General features: G+C 46.9%; 2 protein-coding genes and 1 pseudogene across 2 annotated transcripts; 1 reads left to right on the forward strand and 2 right to left on the reverse strand.

Moving 5' to 3' along the window:
- Nucleotides 1-2,131: 2,131 nt before the first annotated feature.
- Nucleotides 2,132-3,225, reverse strand: LOC124673574 (annotated as a pseudogene).
- Nucleotides 3,226-5,258: 2,033 nt separating this feature from the next.
- Nucleotides 5,259-9,482, forward strand: LOC124673575 (molybdopterin biosynthesis protein CNX1-like). Its single transcript, XM_047209624.1, has 11 exons — nucleotides 5,259-5,417; nucleotides 5,958-6,059; nucleotides 6,136-6,219; nucleotides 6,318-6,545; nucleotides 6,735-6,922; nucleotides 7,004-7,108; nucleotides 7,201-7,521; nucleotides 8,251-8,408; nucleotides 8,517-8,623; nucleotides 8,795-8,851; nucleotides 8,932-9,482. Exons 1-11 carry the CDS (start codon nucleotides 5,259-5,261, stop codon nucleotides 9,139-9,141), a joined length of 1,719 nt encoding a protein of 572 aa, XP_047065580.1. The 3' UTR covers nucleotides 9,142-9,482.
- Nucleotides 9,483-11,137: 1,655 nt separating this feature from the next.
- LOC124673576 (probable pectate lyase 8) lies at nucleotides 11,138-14,373 on the reverse strand. The gene is made up of 7 exons (XM_047209625.1): nucleotides 14,237-14,373; nucleotides 13,939-14,034; nucleotides 13,564-13,653; nucleotides 12,185-12,830; nucleotides 11,799-11,902; nucleotides 11,519-11,657; nucleotides 11,138-11,432 (listed from the first exon to the last, which is right to left on the reverse strand). Exons 1-7 carry the CDS (start codon nucleotides 14,371-14,373, stop codon nucleotides 11,211-11,213), a joined length of 1,434 nt encoding a protein of 477 aa, XP_047065581.1. The 3' UTR covers nucleotides 11,138-11,210.
- Nucleotides 14,374-21,025: the final 6,652 nt, after the last annotated feature.

Consider the following 21,025-nt stretch of genomic DNA (forward strand, 5'->3'; position numbering starts at 1 on the left):
GTCTCGGTTCTCCATGTTACGCCTCGACACGGCTGCAAACTCCTCGTCCCTGCCCGAGCCACCTCGCCCTAATCAGCTCCTCCCATGCCTCCCTATGTCTGCTCGGCCCACTCGGGACAAACCTGAAAACGCAATACTCAGCTCAAGATAATTCAATGAAAACTTAGCAGCAATGTAGAATCTCATTGACATTTTACTCACCGACATGTACTCCTCAATGGTCATTGCCCATTCCTCCGTAGGCTGGTTACCAACATAGTACTCCTTTTTGACCCTCTTACCCTTGTTAGCCCAGAAGGCACTAGCGTCGGTGAACTTTTGGTTGTACCACCTGCTGCGGTGTCAACCTCTCGCAAGCGCCACGCAAAGTGAGACGCGTCTCGCGTCTCATGCTCGGGTCCACACGATAGAAGCACTTCAATCATGCATAAATCAGTTGTGAAAGTCATGAGTTAGCACATTAGGGTCATTAACTATGAACGGTGCTCGAGAAATATATGCCTTACCCAGAACTTGGTGGTCACAACCTCAGCAGCTGTCGCGAAGCCTACGGCAGGGGCATCCTCATAGTCCGCCCAAGTAGTGGCTAGCTTCGTCGCGCCACCGGGGACCGTGCTAAGGGGAGTGTATTTGTTTCTTGGGAAATCCTAGGGCGGGACCCCGCAGATCTACCCCTAGGGTAAGGGTTAGGGTTATAGTTAGGGTTAGCAATGTATGTGGAAACCCTAGGGTTAGGGTTAGAGTTAGAGTTAGGGTTAGAGTTAGCGTTAGCAATGTATGTGGAAACCCTAGGGTTAGGGTTAGGGCTAGAGTTAGGGTTAGGGTTAGAGTTAGGGTTAGGGTTAGAGTTAGAGTTAGGGTTAGGGAATTCTTAAAAAATAGAACCATTTTTTACATAATGCATACTAGTAAATAAATAATAGAAACATAATATAAAGTAATATGAGAGAGAGAAAAAAGAAAAAAGAAAAAAAAATCTATATGCCGAGGGTGGCCGTCGGCATAGGGGGGCCATGCCCTATGCCGAGGGTAGCCCTCGGCGTCTTACCTGACGCCGTGACCGCGCCGTCGCGTCGCCGCTCTGGCAGCAGCTATGCTGGTACCTACGCCGAGGGCCAGGTAGACGCCGACGGCTGCCCTCGGCGTAGGAACCTGTACGCCGACGGTACCTAAACGCCGACGGCCGGCTTCCGGCGCTGCCCCGGCGAGGCCGTACGCCGACGGCCCCGACAAAAAGCCCTCGGCGTAGGGTTTGGCCGTCGGCGTCTCCGGCCATTCCTGTAGTGATACGGTTTTGGAGAGATAACCATATGAAAATTCTGCACTTGGGAGGAGCACGGATACTCCATATAAGCTGGCCGGGATCTAGAAAATGGAACAACTGGTCGATGTAGGCAGAATTTGCAGTGTATAGTCCATCAGATTGAAGCATCCAAAGCGTGATGAATTCAACAAATTGGTGCTCCGTGAAGAGTTGTAGCTTCAGGCCAAACATTGAAACATGATTTGAGCTCAGACGCAGCGTGTAACACAACTCAGTGGGAAAGTGACATGAGTAGTTGTACTCGTACCCTATGGATCTTGCATTTGTGTTATCAGTTCCGTGTCAATGAAATTGGGAGCACGGAGCTCCTCAATTCGAAAAAGAAACAGTAGTCCGGCACAGCCATGCCCCGTTCGTCACCGACCACACTAGACACGGCAAACATATTGGCATTGAGTAGTTTTTTCTTTCAAAAAGGGAGAAAGCCACATCAAACCGATGCACAGAGCCTACTTTATTGCATAGTTTCATAGTGCCCCAATAAAATGGTCCAACAACACTTGACACTATTTGTTTCAATCAGCAAAAAGATTCACCGTGTAAAGTTACAGGTTTATTTCTAAGTAACATGTACATGCAGCAATACAAGGCAACAAGCAATTCCACAGTTTCACTCCCCGTGCAGGTACATGGCTCGCTGCTTTATGTAGACTTAGTTACCTTTAGTTCCACACAAAGTTCCAAAATTAAGGGAATAGAGAAATTCCATGTGAATTTCCATAGAATTTGTTGTGCCGATAAGTCAACTTACAGAGCAAATAGACAGTCCGGACAGATGATAAAAATAGACAACTATAACTCCACATTTCAATCTGAATTCTGGAAAGCACTTCTCATACTTCTTACTTCTGACAACTTGTCTAAAATGTCCATTATAATCCATGGATAACTTGTTGCGAGGTGCTTGAATCCGTCAGTCTCCTTGACAGCTCGAAGCACATCCTGTGAAGATAGGTACCCAAGACAAGCGTTTTTGAGGTGCATGGTGTGGTGCTGGTCTGCTAAAGCTAGGGTGGTTGCAACTGTTTCCACATCAATTCTCTGGCACAACATCCCTTCACAAATAGCCCTTAGCCTGTCCAGCCCATACCGATCTGCGGCAACCAACAAGTGTTGCAGACATCTTCAGCAACATTGCAATTGCTTGGCAGTGAATCCGTGTAAATGAAGTGAAGAAGTGCCTCAAAGATGGCGGGCTCCATGTCATGGACCTCGATGCATTTCATGGTGGTCTCCTTCATTTGGCCAAAGAGCTCGGCCTTCAAGACCGAGGATCGTGCGGCTAACACGTATCTATGTGCACCGAAGAGCTGGCCACCGACGCTAAATGTCACGTCCACGCCTTCCCCATCCTCCAACATGTTTGCAAAGTGTGTGCACAGATTCGACTCTGGGACTGGGACTATGACACTGCTTGCACCTTCTATGCGAGTTTTCTTTATGACAGTCAAAACACACCTGACTGTGAAGCTATCGTCACTACGTGATAGCAGTTCTTGCAGCTTGGACTTTTCAATGAACTTGCTCCAGCCCCAAGAACTAGCTAAGGGCTCAAATATCCTTGTTGCGCTACGTAGATTACTAACCCCTCCATCTTTCTCCAGCAAACTGAAAGTGTACTTCACCCTCACGCTTGTTGCCCCGCCAGAGATGGCCAAGAAGACCGACACATAGCAAGCCTTGTCCTCCTCCTCCATGCCATCAGGATAGATCATGATATTCCAATCGTAGTCGCCTACGCTGAATGTGCTCGAGGTAACGAACTCGCCAGCACCCATACCCTCTAGCAGCGAGTACCCAATCACCTCGAAGTTGTGGGCGGTGGTGACGCCGTCTGTCACGCACCTCGACGAGGTCTCGGAGGTGGGCTTGTGAACTGAAGAAGATGGACTGTTTGCCATGGCGTGGGAAGGAATGGAATAGAATGCCTCTGTAACCCTGCTAGGGTGCATATATATAAATGCATACTTATATGCTTTTACTGGGATGCCCATGGAAGGCGCAGTTGAAGTTCATAAACTCATTTCATATTGCCATATTGCCTTGCACGTAACGGTGTCGCGTCACAAAAATAAGGATTATTTTCCGAACAACCTAAAGAACGGTGGTTGGAAATCACGTCATACACGTCACACACACGTACGCATCTCAGCATCGGAAGCACCAAGGCTAGCAGCACGTTCTCCCTCCGTTTTCATTTAGTACGCATTCTGGTTTAGTTGAAGTCAAACATTGTCAAATTTAACCGAGAATACAGACAAAATTATCAATTATTATAATATCAAATGCTTATAATATGAAAATGGAGTTTATAGAGATTCTAATAATATAGATTATACATTGTAGATGTTAATATTTTTTTTCTAAATATGTAGTCAATTTTTACCAACTTTAACTTTAACTAATCCCAAAATGCAATCTAATTATGAATGGAGGGAGTATGATTCCCTCTCGCTAGCTTCAAACGAAGGAATTGCAGTGTTAGAACCACCGGATGCAAACTGTCCCGGGTCGAAAACACCGTTTTGTACGACACGGCACAACAACGCCATATAATGTGCGGCACGATGAAATTTCTAGGACACGACCAAAAAAACCCTAAGCCATGCGCATTACATACGACATTCGCATGTGCGCCGCAAACCCCACACCGCTCACGCGCAATATATACGGCACCCGCTCGCGCGCATCCCATCCGCCGTTGAAAATTACTACCCACCGGGACCGTACCGTTGCTGATTCCCGTCACCACAACCTTCGCCCGCCGCTCTCGTCGCAGATCTGGCCGGTCCTCGCCTCCTCTTACTCCCGCCGCCTTATCGGAAGAGGAAGGCTTTCGCGGACGAGAAGCTCTCCGACGACGAGTGTTGGATGGACACGTTCGAGTCGACGGAGGAAGACACCACCAATAACAACGACCTCTCCGACTGGGAGTAGTTTAGTTTTAGTTCAGTGTGTTCTTCATGTTCTAGTTTGTGTGTGCGTTTGTTCTGGGTGGACGGACCCATGGTTGGGCTCGTGCATATGTGTGCACTTTGGTTGTAGCGAGCAAGTCCTACGTGCTAGCAACGTACTGGTGCGACTACCTTGGCGGCATGGGTAGCAGTCTGCGGAGGATCCCATATTGCATCGTCTTGGAAGCACAGAGGCACCCGATGAATATTCGCTAACAACTATGGTGTTCAGTGGGAGACGAGACGCTTGTTTCTTTGATTCAGTGTACGTATCTGTGAGGGTCTACTTTTGTACTGCGTTTCAAAAAAACTGAATACTTTTTGAAAGAATTGCATTCCGAGTGACGTTGACGTGTGATTCTGTGAATATTCAAGCGCGAGTTGGAGTGGGGAAGCCGGCTTGGCCCATCCCATCCACCAAACCAGAGCAAACGCGTCACGCCACACGTGGCTCTCTCTGGTTGAACTCGGCCGCTACAGACGGCCCCAAGCCCAAGCCAGCCCAGCCGCCGCCCCAGATAAGCAGAAATGCTGCCGGTGGAGGATGCGCTGGCGGCCGTGCTGTCCGCCGCCGCCAGGGCCCGGGCCGCCGTGTCGGCCGTGCCGCTGCTCGACGCCCTCGGCCTCGTCCTCGCCCAGGACGCCCGCGCGCCCGACCCGCTCCCCCCCTTCCGCGCCTCCGTCAAGGTCTCTCTCTAGTCTCTCCCTCAGTCAACCCCCTCCACGCTGCTGTCTCGAGTCTCTGACTAGCTCTGAGGTCCGTCTCTTATTGCAGGATGGGTACGCCGTGGTGGCCTCCGACGGGCCCGGCGACTACCCGGTCGTCGCGGAGGCGCGGGCCGGCGACGACGCGCTCGGCGTGCTCGTCGCCCCCGGCACCGTCGCCTACGTCACCACCGGAGGTCCGTGCGACCGCGGCTTCTCCCCTCTCCCTGCCCGCCTCTCCCCGGTGTTGCGTTCGTGCGGTTCTGGGTGAGCTGATGCCGGCTGTTGTATTATTGGGCACAGGGCCGATTCCGGACGGCGCGGACGCCGTCGTGCAGGTGGAGGACACCGAGCCGCTCGCTGCCGCCCCCGATGGGTCGAAGATGGTCAGGATCTCCGCCAGGGTAGCTCAGGGGCACGATGTGCGCAGCGTGGTATGTCAATTTTTCGATACAGTGCTTGCTTGTCTGACTACTAGTTTTTTTTTTTTTTTTTTTTTGAGAGAGTCTGAGTGTCTGACTACTAGTTAACAACGCTCGCTGTGAGACTATGGATTGATAGCTACAGTAGATGGTTCCAGGCCATGTCAGCCGCATCTAGGTGGAAATACATGGAAGCGACAATCATGTTCTTGCTTATAATTTGTATTGCATTTAGTGTTGCGCAAATTTACGTTGATTGCCACTATTCTTTCTGCACAACACTCATACTACAAAAAATATCAGTGAAATGTACTACTCCCTCCGTCTATAAATAGATGTCTGAGGTTTGACTAAATCTGGATGTATCTAGACACTAAATAGCGTCTAGGTACATCCAGATTTAGACAAATCTCACACATCTATTTATAGACAGAGGTAGTATGCGTAATTAGGCATTGTCTTTTAAGTTGACTAATGCTTTCTTTTATTAAAAAAATGATCACATTCATTTGTGGTGAGCGGTTGGTAGTTTTCTAAATATATAATTTGCAGGGATGTGACATAGAGAAAGATTCAGTTGTGCTCAAGTCCGGTGAGATTATAGGCCCTGCCGAAGTTGGCCTACTTGCAACCGTGGGAATAACTACTGTCAAGGTGAATATCTGCTGATTAGTGCTACTAAGTACACTAGAGAAATGTATAATGCAGCATCCCGCGTTTGAACGTGCAGGCGTACCGTCGACCAACCATTGCTGTATTTTCTACGGGGGACGAGTTGGTTCAGCCAGCCACTGCCACTCTCAATCGCGGTCAGGTTATTTCTACTATTCCACAATATTTGCATCCCTCACCTTCCTTTGCATTCCGTATTCACCAGAATGCGTGACTCTCTGCTTGAAACTAAAATTTCAGATTCGTGACTCCAACCGGGCGATGCTACTTGCTGCTGCTATTCAGCAGAAGTGTGAAGTGGTTGACCTGGGTATCGCAAAAGACACTGAAGAAAGTCTTATGGAGCTTATGGATGCGGCTCTACGTTCTGATGCTGATATAATCATTACTTCTGGTGGTGTTTCCATGGGTGATAGAGATCTTGTCAAACCATGCTTGGCAAGGATGGGTAAAATTCACTTTGAAAAGGTAACATAGAAATGTGTCACAGGGGTATTGTGTTGCAAGATGCTGTTAAGCAGCATCAACCTTATGATTAGATTTTTTTCCCTCTTTGCTGTTGGATAACGATTGAGAGCGGTTACTTTTTGCAAACTTCTGAACTTGACACCAGTTTGTCAAGTAAGTTTTAATTATTTTCTGTATGCGAACATACAGATCAGAATGAAACCAGGGAAGCCCTTGACATTTGCTGAGATCACATCCATTGACACGTCAAAGCCATTCAAAACAGCTCTTGCTTTTGGCTTGCCTGGAAACCCTGTGAGCTGTATGGTTTGCTTCAATCTCTTTGTTGTTCCTGCAATACGTCTTGTCTCCGGTTGGTCGAATCCTCATCTGCAAAGGTACTTATTCTTATGCTTGTTTTTAGTTTTTCTATCATCATTTTGTTCTTTCTGTTTTCCACTGATAAGACTTGTTTATAGAGTGCATGCACGTATATCACATCCTCTAAGAGCAGACCCACATCGTCCGGAGTTTCATCGTGCAGTGATCAGATGGGTTCTTGATGATGGATCTGGTAGGCCAGGGTAAGAGCTATATTTTAACATGGCAGCCTGATGCTTCATAATACCTTACTTGACACAAGCTAAGTAAATATCCGTTTCCTTATTTCTTGCAGTTATGTTGCTGAGAGCACTGGCCAACAAGCTAGTAGCCGCCTCCTAAGTATGAAATCTGCAAATGCTTTGCTGGAAGTGCAATCATCTGGGCAGATATTGGCAGCTGGAACATCTGTCCAAGCTATACTTATTTCTGATATAACTAGCCCTCCTCTGGATACGCTACCTGCTGCTTCCGCACCCCTATCACATTTTGGTTCTTCCACCAAAAGTGCTTTGGCAGATGTGCCGCAGGTTGGAGCCTTTCACAATGCTGAAGTCAAAGTAGCAATTCTGACTGTTAGTGACACCGTTTCTTCTGGAGCAGGCCCTGATAGGAGGTATTTCCAAAAGTGCAATACCTTTTTCTTCATTGCATGTGATTTGTTTCTTACTCTCGAAGGAAATTAGAGAGAATAAATCTGTATGGTACTACTTGCAAAGTACACACATTCTGATACACCTCTTTGCCTCGAGCTGCAAATGAGTCACTCTTCATGCAAAATGAATGAGTCAAATTACTATTTATTCTTCACCTAAGATGATGACACGTTTCAGTAAGCACTCCACATTTCACAAATTTATTATTGTTTCCAGACCTCAAAATTTGTACTCTTTGCAAAGTATGTGCATCCTGATACACCTCTTTACCTCAAGTTGGAAATGGGTCACTCTTGATGCAAAATGAACTGAGTCAAATTACTGTTTATTCTTCACATAAGATGATGATGCGTTTCAGTAAGGACTCCACATTTCACAAATTTATTATTGTTTTTAGGCCTCAAAATTTGTACTCTTTGCAAAGTATGCGCACCTTGATACACCTCTTTACCTTGAGTTGGAAATGGGTCACTCTTGATGCAAAATAAACGAGTCAATCACTGTTTATTCATCACATAAGATGATGGTGCATTTCAGTAATGACTCAACATTTTAGAAAGTTATTTATTGTTTCCCGACCTCAAAATAGTGGATTATGCATATCTTGCAGTTGTTTTGGATGTGAATCATGCTTCCGTGAAAAGTGACTTATGCCATTGTTATTTCCTCTCTTATCATCCCATCTGCAGTGGGCCAAGGGCTGTATCTGTAGTGAACTCATCATCAGAGAAATTAGGGGGAGCAACAGTTGTTGCTACATCTGTAGTTCCAGATGAAGTGGACAAAATAAAGGAGATTCTCGTGAAGTGGAGTGACATAGACCGCGTCAACCTTATCTTGACCTTAGGTTACATTTTTGTTTCTGAATAGATCACTTACATGGAATGATCTCAAGTTTCAAGTTACTGGATTGCATAACCCTTTTTCCTATATCCTGGTAATAACGTATATGCAGGTGGCACTGGCTTCACACCTAGAGATGTTACACCAGAGGCAACTAAATGTGTAATAGAGAGAGAAGCGCCTGGCCTCTCCTTTGTCATGATTCAGGAGAGTTTGAAGGTAATGGCAACTTTTATTACAGCCACTGGGTTTTCTAGAGCTCACAGCCAACCATACAGCTGACACAAAAGGAGGCATTATTCCTCGATAGCATTCAGTGTCTTAGACTTGACAGGATTCAGATTCTTTTGATCTGTACTGACAGTGCTTGCACTGTTCTGTTTGGTACAGGTGACACCATTCGCGATGCTGTCCCGAGCTGCATGTGGGATAAGAGGCTCGACACTTGTACAGACTGAAACCCAAAAATTGCTTCTTAGTTCCAGACGTGTAGATTCTGAGACACTCACAAGAGTTCTTCTTTTCAGATCATCAACATGCCAGGCAACCCGAATGCCGTCGCGGAGTGCATGGAGGCCCTTCTGCCGGCGCTGAAGCACGCCATGAAGCAGCTGAAAGGCGACAAGCGGGAGAAGAATCCCAACCACATCCCTCACGCAGAAGCGGCACCCATAGACCAGTGGGAGCGCAGTTTCAAGGCCGCATCGTCGGGTGGTGGCTGCTCATGTGACCCTTGATCGGCGCTCATCCACAGGGTAGTACCATGCTCTCCTTTGGAACCTGCAAGATCAGATTTGTTCTGGTGGAGATCAAGAAGCTACTTTCTGTGGCCATGTCGCGTCCAGCTCTAGGCGCAAGCGATACCGGTTCTATGTTTTACTCTCTATGGCTGTTTCGTGACTCCTTTCAGGACCAGTGTATTAGAGTTTATACAATAAAGCAGGGAAGGGGGTTTGGTTTGTGTCATCGAATCATTTCTTGTCATGAAGGACTGTGGTGACGTGTTTTTCTGATCTTGTTAAACACTGGCCTTGTCATATTTTTTTTTGTATTAATGAAACAACGGTACCAAAGATAAGTTCTTCATGATAGCAACTGATCAAAAAATACAGAAGCCAGTTGAGAAGAAGCAATGTTGCCCAGCAATTTTACTGCATGCGTTCTCGCCATGGAAGAAAGTACAAGGACCTTTGCCAAGAGGAAAACAGAAAATAGACGGAGAGATGAGTGGTACTACAGTCATAGCAGCACCGATCGGCTCACCTATTCCACTGCGAGTACATTCAGTTAAACAGAGGTGCGCCGACAGCCGCAACGAGGGGTAACAAGACATCAAGACATCCATTCATCAATGACATGGAGACACAAGCACAGCTTGCACTTTTGCTTTCATGTCAACCCGGCCATGCTGGTATGCTGCTACCCCTGCCTAACCCAGTTTTACATGCCATCACTGCCATGTTGGAGAAGGGAAAGCCCCATTCCCATTCAATCTGGTTAAGATGATGAGACCAAAGATCCCAATTCCATCTCAGTTCACATCATTCATTCCTACCAGCGATGCATTGTGTCCTACTGCTTGCTGTTTCATTGTTTGAGCATGCTGGGGTTACATGTCCAGTACCTTCAATGGATCTATTTCTTCAGGCCAAAGTTTGGGGACCAGATCGATCAATGCAAGGCATTTGTTGCTGCTCAACGTGGAGCATTCATTCAGCCCCGAACAAACAGCTTGGAACCTGAAACCTCTCAGGATTATTCATTCCATCAGAGATCATATCCTCCGCCGTACCAACTGTCCTCCCTCTTTTCGGTTCCTCACCGGATTCATCTGTTAGAGATGCATCATGATTCATGAGCAACAGGTATGTAACACCGGACGTTCAGAGCATTCGGTTGCGCCGAATACGCAGTGAAGTACCGGTGCAAACACAAGGACAGATAACAGACCGGACATCTCCATCACAGGCTTGACAAGTCTGTTAGAGTGGCATCGTGATTCATAAGCATTCAGATGTTTGGAACATTCAATTGCACCGGAAATGCAGCAGAAAACGCTCCCATGTGGTACGAACACAAGGGCAAATAACAAACTGAACATTGCAATAGCCGATGATTCGGACAAGAGAACAGAACATCACGGGTGAAACTGGTGCTCAACAGATTTATTCTCACCGACCTGACAAAACTTTCGATAGTGTATCATGGTTCATGTCATGAAGAACTACAGATGTTCAGAGCATTCGGACGGCGCTAAGAACTGCAGCAAAGTACAAGCACGAGGGCACATATGGTAAACAGTTCAGGATTTGAACATGCAAACACAGCAGCAGACTTAACCTTAGCGCTCAACAGAACAATCCTTGTTTCAGTTTCCACCGACATGTCAGATAAACCATTCAGGAGTAGCATCTTACTACACCATTTAAGAGCCATCTCATTTCCAGGCACACAAACTTGTTGCGGTAATGATCCTAGCTTTTTTTCAGTTGACAACAACACCATCATCATCTGGCAACAAAGGCACAGACACACTCAGGGGACTAATAAGGCACCGAGCGATGTATCAATCAGCATTCAGCAACGCTTCTCGCCTGCTGCTCCGGGGCGTTTTCTTGACAGCGGGAGGCAGGGGGAGATTGAGGAATGGTGAACTTTGGGGAGGCTTCTTCCATATATGCAGTAACCATTATCAAAAAGGGCAAAGGAAAATAATGTAACCGTATTGTCAAAAAGGCTTATCTTCATATAGTAGCTTTAGCTTCTATGTTTTCTTGGGATGTTTTTTTCTGTTGTCGGTGGCGTGCTAGCAGGCGGAGCCCTTGCGGCATGACAGGACTCCTGCGCCAGAGGTGATGGTCCCGACCATGGATGAGGACTTCGCGCCGAGGCTGGAGGCGCGCGAGTAGCTTGCCGAGGCGCCTGCTCCTGACGGGATAAAGTAGGCGCCGTTGAGCAGGAGATCACCCTCCGACCTCCAGTTCCAGGCGTTCCAGGTGGTCTGAGCGGCCTCAATTCTCTTGGTCACCTAAGGTTTGTAGATATCAGAAGTTAGTTAGAAAATGAACTGAACAAATGAACTGTAATGATACATTGAGAAGAAGAATAGTATACCTCCTTGGCAAATGGGTTGGTTGGGGCAAGGAAGCGGTTCCCCTGGCTGTTGATGGTTGGCTCGGCGCTCCCTCCGATGGCGTACATCTCCCAGTGGGTGTAGTCGTTGTTCACCACATGGAAGTAGCCATGCCTGCACCTGAAACAATGGCAATTTAGACTGTGACAGGATATGTTATGCAATGTTGGTCGACAGACACAAACACAGCTTTGCATAACTGTACAGTGAGGAGATCCGGTGCTTTGAAACCGAAGATCGCAGTTGAGTTACTGAATTTACCTTGGCATTCTCTGAATGAGTCCTTCCCCAAAATGGTTGAAAGCTACTGTGACCTGCATTGCCTTGTCCTTGAGATAGAAGTCACTGTGACCCAGGAGCATCACCTGCACATAATCATTTATCATCTCTCAGTGGAAAAAATCCAAGCAAAATCGTTTGCAACGCCAAAAGACTCTCATCAGCACGTGAAACAGAAGATAAAAATCCATAGTAGAGCCAACTGACACATCCTGGTTAGATTTGCAACAGCAATTCACATGGAACCAATGATGCTAAACTACATTTCTACTGCACATATTTAATAACATGAGGGCAGCGAATTATTGCAGGCCAAGTGAGAAACACCTGAGTGGAGTGGAATAGGATCTAGGAAAGGATGTCGGTACCTCATTGTGGTGGGTGAAGTAGTTGTTGGACACAGTGATGGCCGTGGATCCCTCGACAGCGTCGATGAGTCCGTCGGCGCAGTTGGAGAGGGAGCAGTGGTCGACCCAGACGTGGCTGGACGCGAAGATGGACACGGCGTCGCCGTCGGCCATGGTGCGCCACCCGTAGTGCCTTGGCGAGCTGCGCACCATGGCGTTGCCCGTGGGCCTGCAGTCGTGGATGTGCAGGCCGTGGATGATGACGTTGGTGATGAACTGGAGGGTGAGGCAGGCTCCGTTGGCGATGTGCACGTTGGCGCCCCGGCCGTCGATGGTCTTGAAGCTGTTCATGATGAGCTCCTGCCTGAGCGTGATGACCATGTCGCGCTCGAAGATGATCCACAGCGGCTCGTTCCGGATGACGGCGTGGCGCAGGGTGCCTCTCCTGGGGGTGACGGGGTCGTCGTCGCCCGGGTCGGTGACCACGTAGATCCTGCCGTCGCGGCCGCCGATGGCGTTGCGGCCGAAGCCGATGCCGCAGTCGGCGAGGCGCTGCCGGTTGCTGTGCCAGTCCGGGTCGCAGCGCCAGCAGTCGTCGATCGGGTTCCCCGTCCCGCACGACAGGTACCCGCCCAGGTTCCGGCGGGCGGTGCTGTTCCTGATCGACCTGTTGATTATCCAAACAAAAACATCTCTTCATTAGTCAGAGCTTCAGGCAAACAGCTCATCACTCATCAGTCAGTTGATTTATTTCTGGCAAGCAACTCTTTGCTGATGATCAAATCATTACAAATTTACACTTCACAAGGTGTAAAGATCAGCAAGAATAAAAATGTACTGTTTGATGACAGAATGCAGAGAATCTAATAAGATACTAGCATGTTGGTGTAAAATTCAGGTGGTAACAACGATGCTCGTGTTTTATGATCAATGCACAAAATTTACTCATTCATGCACAAATTTACAGTTGGCAAGGTGCATGTTACTAGTACTACACATCTCAGAGCTAATTCCTTCCTCGTCCAACTAATATCCTATTCACCAAATCTGACCAGTCTGTCACTGCATTCCTCCATATTCCCCATAACCAGAAGAGTTGTCTGTACCACTTGAAGAAGATCGAACGTGACTGAAATGTTCAATCACCTGACACCTGCCGCTACTACCAGCAGATCGCGGCTGTTAAATGATCTTGTTAGGTTGGAGGGACTAAGGTTTTCTGGTGAGCGCCATGAATGTTGGGCCATGGTAGCAGGACAAGCCATGAGAACGTGGCCTGTCACCTCTACCGCTCTATACTGCCCGTGCTGAGTGAGAGAGCTCCAAGATATCCGGGGATGGCTATCGATCGAAGCTGAGGCAGAAGAAGCAATTAAAGTGGAAAGCGAGATGCCACATACATGTGCACTTGCGAGGCCACCGCTTCCGGGTCATCCACCGCGCCAGCCACGGCCCCCGTCGCGGACCCGTCGGCGTCGGCGACGTCGCTCCTGCAGTAATAAGCAGCTAGCGGCATGATTACAGGTGAGATGATGATGGATCAAACAGGTAGCACACATTCAACTGACAGCAACAGGGAGCTGAAGAAAACTGTGCTATACTATTCTAAGAAGAAAAAACTTGCGAAATTCCTCGTACTAGAACACGGATACGAATTTCGCGCACTCGCCGCGCGTGCGACGGTCCTGGCGGAAAACGCTTTTCTGGATTGAAAAAACTGGGGGGAAACGAAAGAAGCAACGGTTCCTTTTGGGGCTGGGACGCGACGCGCTCACCTGGCCGCCGTGAGCCGTGAGGCGGAGTCCCGCAGCCACCGCCTCGCGCCGGTCGCCGCCGCCGTCACCGTCGTCGCCGCGGCTGCGCTCCCGGCCCTGCCAAACGCGCAGAATTAGATACCGGAACGGCGAGCGACGCCACCAATCTGAAACAGTCGGTGCGAGAAAACACGAAGCATGGAAAAAAGTTGGGCTGCATCAACTCGAAAACCCTCCGATCAAACGAGCGCGAAAATTTCGAAACGCCGCTTCCGGCGGCGGCGGAGCTCGCGGGGGAGTTGGAGGCTTAGCAAATTACCGGAGCCGCCCGCCGTAGGACGCTACGCCACCGCTGCCGACGGCCACGAGGAGGAGCAGGGAGACGGCCCCGAGCAACGCCCACCACCTCCTCCTCCTCCTGCTCGCCGCCGCGGCCGAACACGCTTCTCCCGCCATTGCCGGCGCAACCGCGCTCTCTCGAGCTCCTCTCCCTCTCGCTTCGCTCACGAAAATCGGCGGGGAGAGACCGAGAAAGTGGGAGAGCGGAAAGGAAAAATTTGGGGCGGGGAGGAGGGGCTCGCCGATTTATACCCCCCTCCGCACTGCTGCTCTATGCTGTCTTCGTCGTCACCGCATTGCCCCTGGAAATTAGTCGTTTCGCAGATCGGTCCCCAGGATTGGCCCTGCAGGGGGTGTGCACGTGAATATCGGAGATGTGGGTGGTGCGCTTTTTGGTGGCTATCTCGGCCAACTTATCTAAACGGCCTTCTACAGATTACTTACGGATTTACACTGTACTAGGTGGATTAAGTAAGCTAGCTTAATGTGCTAATCTGAAAAGTGACTACCTGCATTTAGGCAAAGCTGTGATACTTATTTTAAAGCGGAGTGAGTATTTGCTATATCATTTTCTAAAGAGTGAATTTCGGTTTTACCTCCTACTTTGTCTAATTTGACAATAATTACGTCATTTAACATTTTTTTATCATAATTACCTCTTTCAAGAAAAGTTTTGCAAAATTTTACCCTCTTTAAAGAATTAGAGTGTTTTGACAGGTGGGTACGCACCATCTGATCCATGTGGCGACATTTATGCGGTATTTGGCCAGATAAGGTTCAAACTCCTCTAACATCTTCATCGCACATGAATCATCTGTTAGCTAAACCATGGACTTTTCATTGGCCCCTTTCTTCTGATAATACACGGTGTGCCAAAGGTTGAAACCCAATTCTTTCAACTTCTCCTTTATATCTGGTTTGCGGGTAAAAGCCAGAAGGCCAAAAACCACATGGACCCGATGGCGTGGGCCCACATGTTAAAACGCTCTCATTTCTTTAAGGGGGCAAAATTTGTCAAAACTTGTCCTAAATGGGGTAATTAGAATGAAAATTTGTTAAATGAGGTAATCGGTGTCAAAATTGACAAAGTAGGGGGTAAAACCGGAATTCACTCTTTGCTAAATCTTGAGATAAACCGTGACGAGAATGCCAACACTAGTTGCAAGTTTGCACTTGTGCTACAAATTGTACTGTCTCAGCCTGATAACTCTTTCTATACATGAGCTAGTAGCATGGAGCAAGTGCCAAGCGGCTGGTTGCCGCCACCTTAATTGAGGAACTGGTGTCTGTGACGCCCTAGTTGAGCCTATGTATGTGTATCTTTAAGACATGAATATAACAAAAAGAAATGCAGCGCAAGTTCAATATGAACCATCTCGAAGAGGTCATATGCTTGAAGCTTGTCGTCCATATGGTGATCATGCATATGTGAAGATACGCTAAAGAAGAGACTCTCCCATATTGGATTATGGGGAGAAATTCACAAGATTTCACTAATCAAGCACAATCAAGAAAGGCGTTCCATCTTGATGGGTAAAAATCTTCGCCATGCATCTAGCTCAAGTGGAATATGGAAGGATAAAGTTTGTTCTTGATAGGATTTGTTCCATCTTGATGGGTAAAAATCTTCGTCATGCATCTAGCTCAAGTGGAATATGGAAGGATAAAAATTTCGTCTCGCGTTGTTAGTTTTGAGACTTGTTGATAGGATAGTTAGTCGTACTATGAAGAGGAGCTCTCGAGTGAGTAACTTGATCGTATCGTTCGAAGAGATCTCAAACATTTGCGTCCTTGGCATTATATTTGTTGATTGTTATCCGTATCTTATTTATTGATGATTTGATATTGTGGTTATTATCATGATAAGCTCTAGTTTATCAAAAAACGGATTTTGGATGGAAAACTTGTTGTGCTTTCGTTGTTGGAGGTTTTACCGGTTTGTCTTTCATAGAGAGGTCAAACATTTCATCATTTGGTTTTATCCTCCTTTACTGGATTATGATAGTTCTCTACATGATCTTGTAGAGTTTGTTGCTAGCTTCAAAACGATCACAAGTTCATCAGAATCGGAGTGCGTATGAGAAAATGTCGTGTTTTCGGTTTGTGGTGTATGTGCGGCAAGAATGGTTCGACCTAGCTAGCCAGTCCGACCCGCTGAGACTGGCCCGACCCTAGTCCAGGCTAGGTCTAGATGCGTCGATTTGTTCTCTAGTTTTTTTTACCGGAATTTGCACCCGGACTAGTCCAACCCGGCTGGACTAAATAGCACTTTGCCAACCCAAGGGGGGCGGACTGGTCCGACCTAGGCCTGTCGAGTTGTCTCGGCAAGTTTTCTCCCATAACTTGGGTTTCAAGGGGGCTATTTAAGGGGGGTCTTGAGCTTTCTATCTCTCTAATACCTCCATGATTCTTGCACCTATTTGAGAACAAGAGAGAGGAGATCTAGATCTACATCTTCACCGATCAAATTCCTCTCTTTGTGAGGTGAACCCACTAGATCTAGATCTTGGAGAAATTTAGTATTCTCTTTCGTTCTTTCTCTTTTACCCCCCCCCCCCATAGCTTTTGTATATTTGGTGGAATTTGTGAGTGAATGACTTGCCATTGCATTCGGTGCACACCATGTCTGAGTTCTCCATGGTGATTCGTGGAAGTGACATTTCATGATCTATTACTCTCTGGTGCGTGACCCTGGAGCTTGTTCCTCTTTGGTCCTTGGACCCTAGACGGCATGTGACTTCGGTGGTGATTACTTGGGACCTCCAATTAGGTTGCGGAGATTCATCAAGCTTGAGGCCTTTTGTGGCAGATTACGTTGGATCCTCCAATCAGCTCTTTCCTTATGCACTTTACTTTGTAAGAGATTTCGTGCTTGATGCTACATATCTTGCTATCACATAGTTGATTGTCTTGCTTAGCATAAGTTGTTGGTGCACATAGGTGAATCATAGTCGATATGGATTTTGTACTTAACAAATTAAATGCTAGTTTTATTCTGCATTTGTTAAGCTCATCTCGTAAAAAAATTAAACCATCTATTCACCCTCCTATAGACAACATCTGGATTGCCGAACTTTGGGTGGAGTCAGTTGCTTGGATTGTCAAACCTTCGGATTTCATAAATCACAACGTCAGAGCTGATTGTAATCATGATAATATTTGAATGAGGTAGATTTCTAATAAAATGATATATTCATATCGGTTGGTGACTTGGTCTGGTGTTGGTTTCATATGCATGTTTTTTGTTATCCCTATAATTTTTGTCATGTAAAATTTCAACTTTTTCTAATGTTTTCAGCATCCCGGTCGTTGCAACGGATAGATACCCGGATAGGTCTGACCAGGGTGGAAGGGTGTGCCCTAGCCTTCTAATCGACTATTACACCCTTCATCATATCGAGACAGACTGTGTTGAAGCGGTGGTGATGATCAAGAGGACCGAGGAGGATAGGTCGCAGGTCACCTACCTAGTTAGAGAAATTAAAAGGTTGGTGGCTGATAGGGTAGAGTCTAAGGTAGAGGTTATTAGGCGGGAGCAAAACTCGGTGAGCCATGCTCTCGCCAATATGGGTCTCTCAAATCATATTGCTGAATTTTGGGTGCGAGCGGCTCCACGTGATATACCTAGACTATGTAATGTGGATTGTAACCTATATGTTTGAGTACTACCTCCAATTCATATTACTTGACACTAATATAGATGTATTTAGATATATTTTAGTTGTAGATACATCTATTTTATCATTAAGTAATACAAATGGGAAGGAGTAATATAGAAACTTTTTCGCAAGATAAAAATAAAGGACTGGCCTAGGACAGGTTTCTTTTTACCCTTCTCCAACCATGAGCCAAAATTGGGATAATATTTATGGTCATTCCATGTCTGAGTGGATACCAAGATTAATCGGTAGATGGGAGAAAACATGATTTAAATGCCACAGGCTGACTAAGCAACAAATTTCACCTTTCAGTACGACATGATGCACCGGCAAAACGGACAGTCAACGTGTATATCGTTCATATCAAACGACCATCACCACAGCAAACGGGATGGTCGCCATCGTGACACATGAATGATACGATGCCCACACTGAAATTCACCTTGCCATGCATGTCGACTACTTCATCAAACCCTACTACGTAAAATAGAGGAATCTAACGCCGACCGTTAATTATCCAAGCCCCCCGTAAGTTCCGTACGTGGCTCATGATCCAGCATTGCGTAATGTGCACTACACACTTACGACCCCCTTTTTTTTGTCTTTGCCGAGTGTATTGCATTTTATTAGGGCATGTACAATGGTAGAGAAGGCATATCTTCCCTTACCCCGCCATATGAGCTAGAGAAGGCATTAGATATAAGTCATACAATGTATTATCTCTTACAACCATCTCTAGCAATTAATATAAATAATTAAATTTTGGTAGGAAATTTGTTGTTAAGTGAAGACATATGTGATACAATGGAGAAAATTGTCTTCCCTTATTTTCTAAGAAATGATCCCTTAGCTAAGGGAAGACAGCCTTCTCTCTCTTTATTCTCTCTCATCCAACTAAGCAAAAAATCCGACGTGGCATTTCTAAGGGAAAGCTGACATCACCCCATTGTACGTACCCTTATAACCCTAAGTGCTTTCTAACATCATTTTTTACCCAATTTAGCGCATTATACTCAAACATGTCTCATTTAAACATCTTGGTGTAGTTCGTACACGTTTTCTCTATTATGTCAGTTCAGGCCCTCTACTATCAACTTGTTGAGCTAAGCCAATTGAACTTGTTGTTTGAGAACTAAGCCGAGCTGGCTGGTTCGAGATGAACAGGGCAGCCTGAAATAGTTAAGAGCAAGTACAATAAAATCGCTATAAGAGATAAAATACTATATATTTTTACGTAGTTGGAGGAGAGAGAAGTGAAGTGGCTCTCATGCAAGACCTAGCTCTAGCATGTGCTCCTAAACACTTAATGAGAATAAAATATGGATCATATATTGTAAAATTACTATATTTTCATAGTTAATTATTGTACATACTAGCTATAGGTTAACTATAGATGAAGTAGCATACTGCTATATTCGGTTGCCGGCTACACTATTATTCTTGCTCTAAGCTCAACCAACAACAACAGTTTTACATTGCCCAATCTCGTTGAAACGTACGCCACATAAATTGGACACGCGCACCATGCATGCAAAATGCATGTGGTGGGAGCATGTCATGTCAAGTCGAAATTAGTGGATGCATGTATGCTTTCTATTTCGAAATATGGCCATGTACATTCTTGTCACGCGTCACCATACGTGATATTATGACAAGTGCAACTACCTTTCGTGGCCTATTGGCCATTTGTGATATTTGACAAGTATAGATATATAGCAAATTTGGGTCATTCAGTAGAAATATAAAGAGTCAACTAACTACTGAACACACATCATTACTTGAGAAAAACCCAGATCGTTGGCTTCCCTGATCTGTGAAGTGAAAAGAAAGGTCAGGTAGCCGTGTTTATATCTCTGTGGGTCAGGTTCATCCTCGGGACTTCTCGATTTTGTTGTGGAGGATTCGAAAGCAATGGATTCTTTTTGCTATGTGTACACACACATCGTGCTGCTCCCAAGTGCCAATTGACATTCTTACTGAGCTTTATTTAGTTTTGAACATCCCAGGGAATATCGATGAGATAAAGCTAGTGTGCTTTCTCTCATGCTCTGCGTCGTGACGCCACGGTCAGCTCCGTGATCGCCGTCGGTGTTCGTCAGTCGCTGGTCCCGAGGCTGACCGCTGCCGCCGAGCGCCTGCTTCCGGCCCTCCTCGCCCTGGTGGGTGAGGTCGCGCTCTCGGAGGCGACCGACACGCGCGAGCTGGTGCGCTGCCGCAAGAAGGCTGGTGGACTGGATGCCTCGGCATTGTACCGGCTACGCACCTGGGGCGGCGTCGACGACCCGGCCCACGACTTTGTGTGGAAGAACTTTGCGCCCTCCAAGGTGCGGTTCTTCGCCTGGTTGCTGTCCAAAGGGCGGGTGCTGTCACGGGCGTCGCTGCTGCACAAGAACATCCTGGCGGTCGCTGAAGCCGGCTGCCCCGTTTGCCATGCTCCTCTGGAGACGGCGAACCACATCTTCTTCGAGTGCCCCTTCGCGCGGCGCTTCTGGGGTGATGTGGGCTTTCAGTTCCCCGACGCTGCTGATGTCAAGCTCCTCCACGGGTACGCCGCTCATGCTGCGGTGCCTCCAGAATCTGCCTCGACGTTCACCCTGTTGTGCTTGTGGAACCTGTGGAAACATAGAATACCGTCGTCTTCCATGAGCAGCAACCCTGCCTCCCGCTGCTGCTACATCTCTGTCGGAGTGAGGCTCGTTTCTGGCGAGCTAGACTACCTGGGGATCAAGAACTCGCTGAGGCAGCTTGGCTGGCTTGGCTGCCTAACTGAGAACATCACCTCTGTCTGATGTCCTCTTTCCCCTATACCTCCTTTAGCTGAAAAAAACTCCCCTGTACAAACTCTTATGGCCTTGGGGCCAAGCAATATATAAAAATTCAGGTGGGGACTTTGTCCCCCCCGGTGACCATCAAAAAAAAAAGTGTGCTTTCTCACACAGGATAGCCCAAATCTTATCTAAAATCTTAAATTTGAAACCCATGGTCAGCCCGTCAAGATCACTCTCGCAAACGGGCCACCTGACAAGAAGAAATTTAACAGAGACAGAACACATGTCAGTTTCAACAAACAGAAATATCCAAACGAAACAGAGATCCATATATACCAGGTA

Source organism: Lolium rigidum, chromosome 7 (assembly GCF_022539505.1).
Source record: "Lolium rigidum isolate FL_2022 chromosome 7, APGP_CSIRO_Lrig_0.1, whole genome shotgun sequence".
In the NCBI taxonomy this organism is placed as follows: Eukaryota; Viridiplantae; Streptophyta; class Magnoliopsida; order Poales; family Poaceae; genus Lolium; species Lolium rigidum.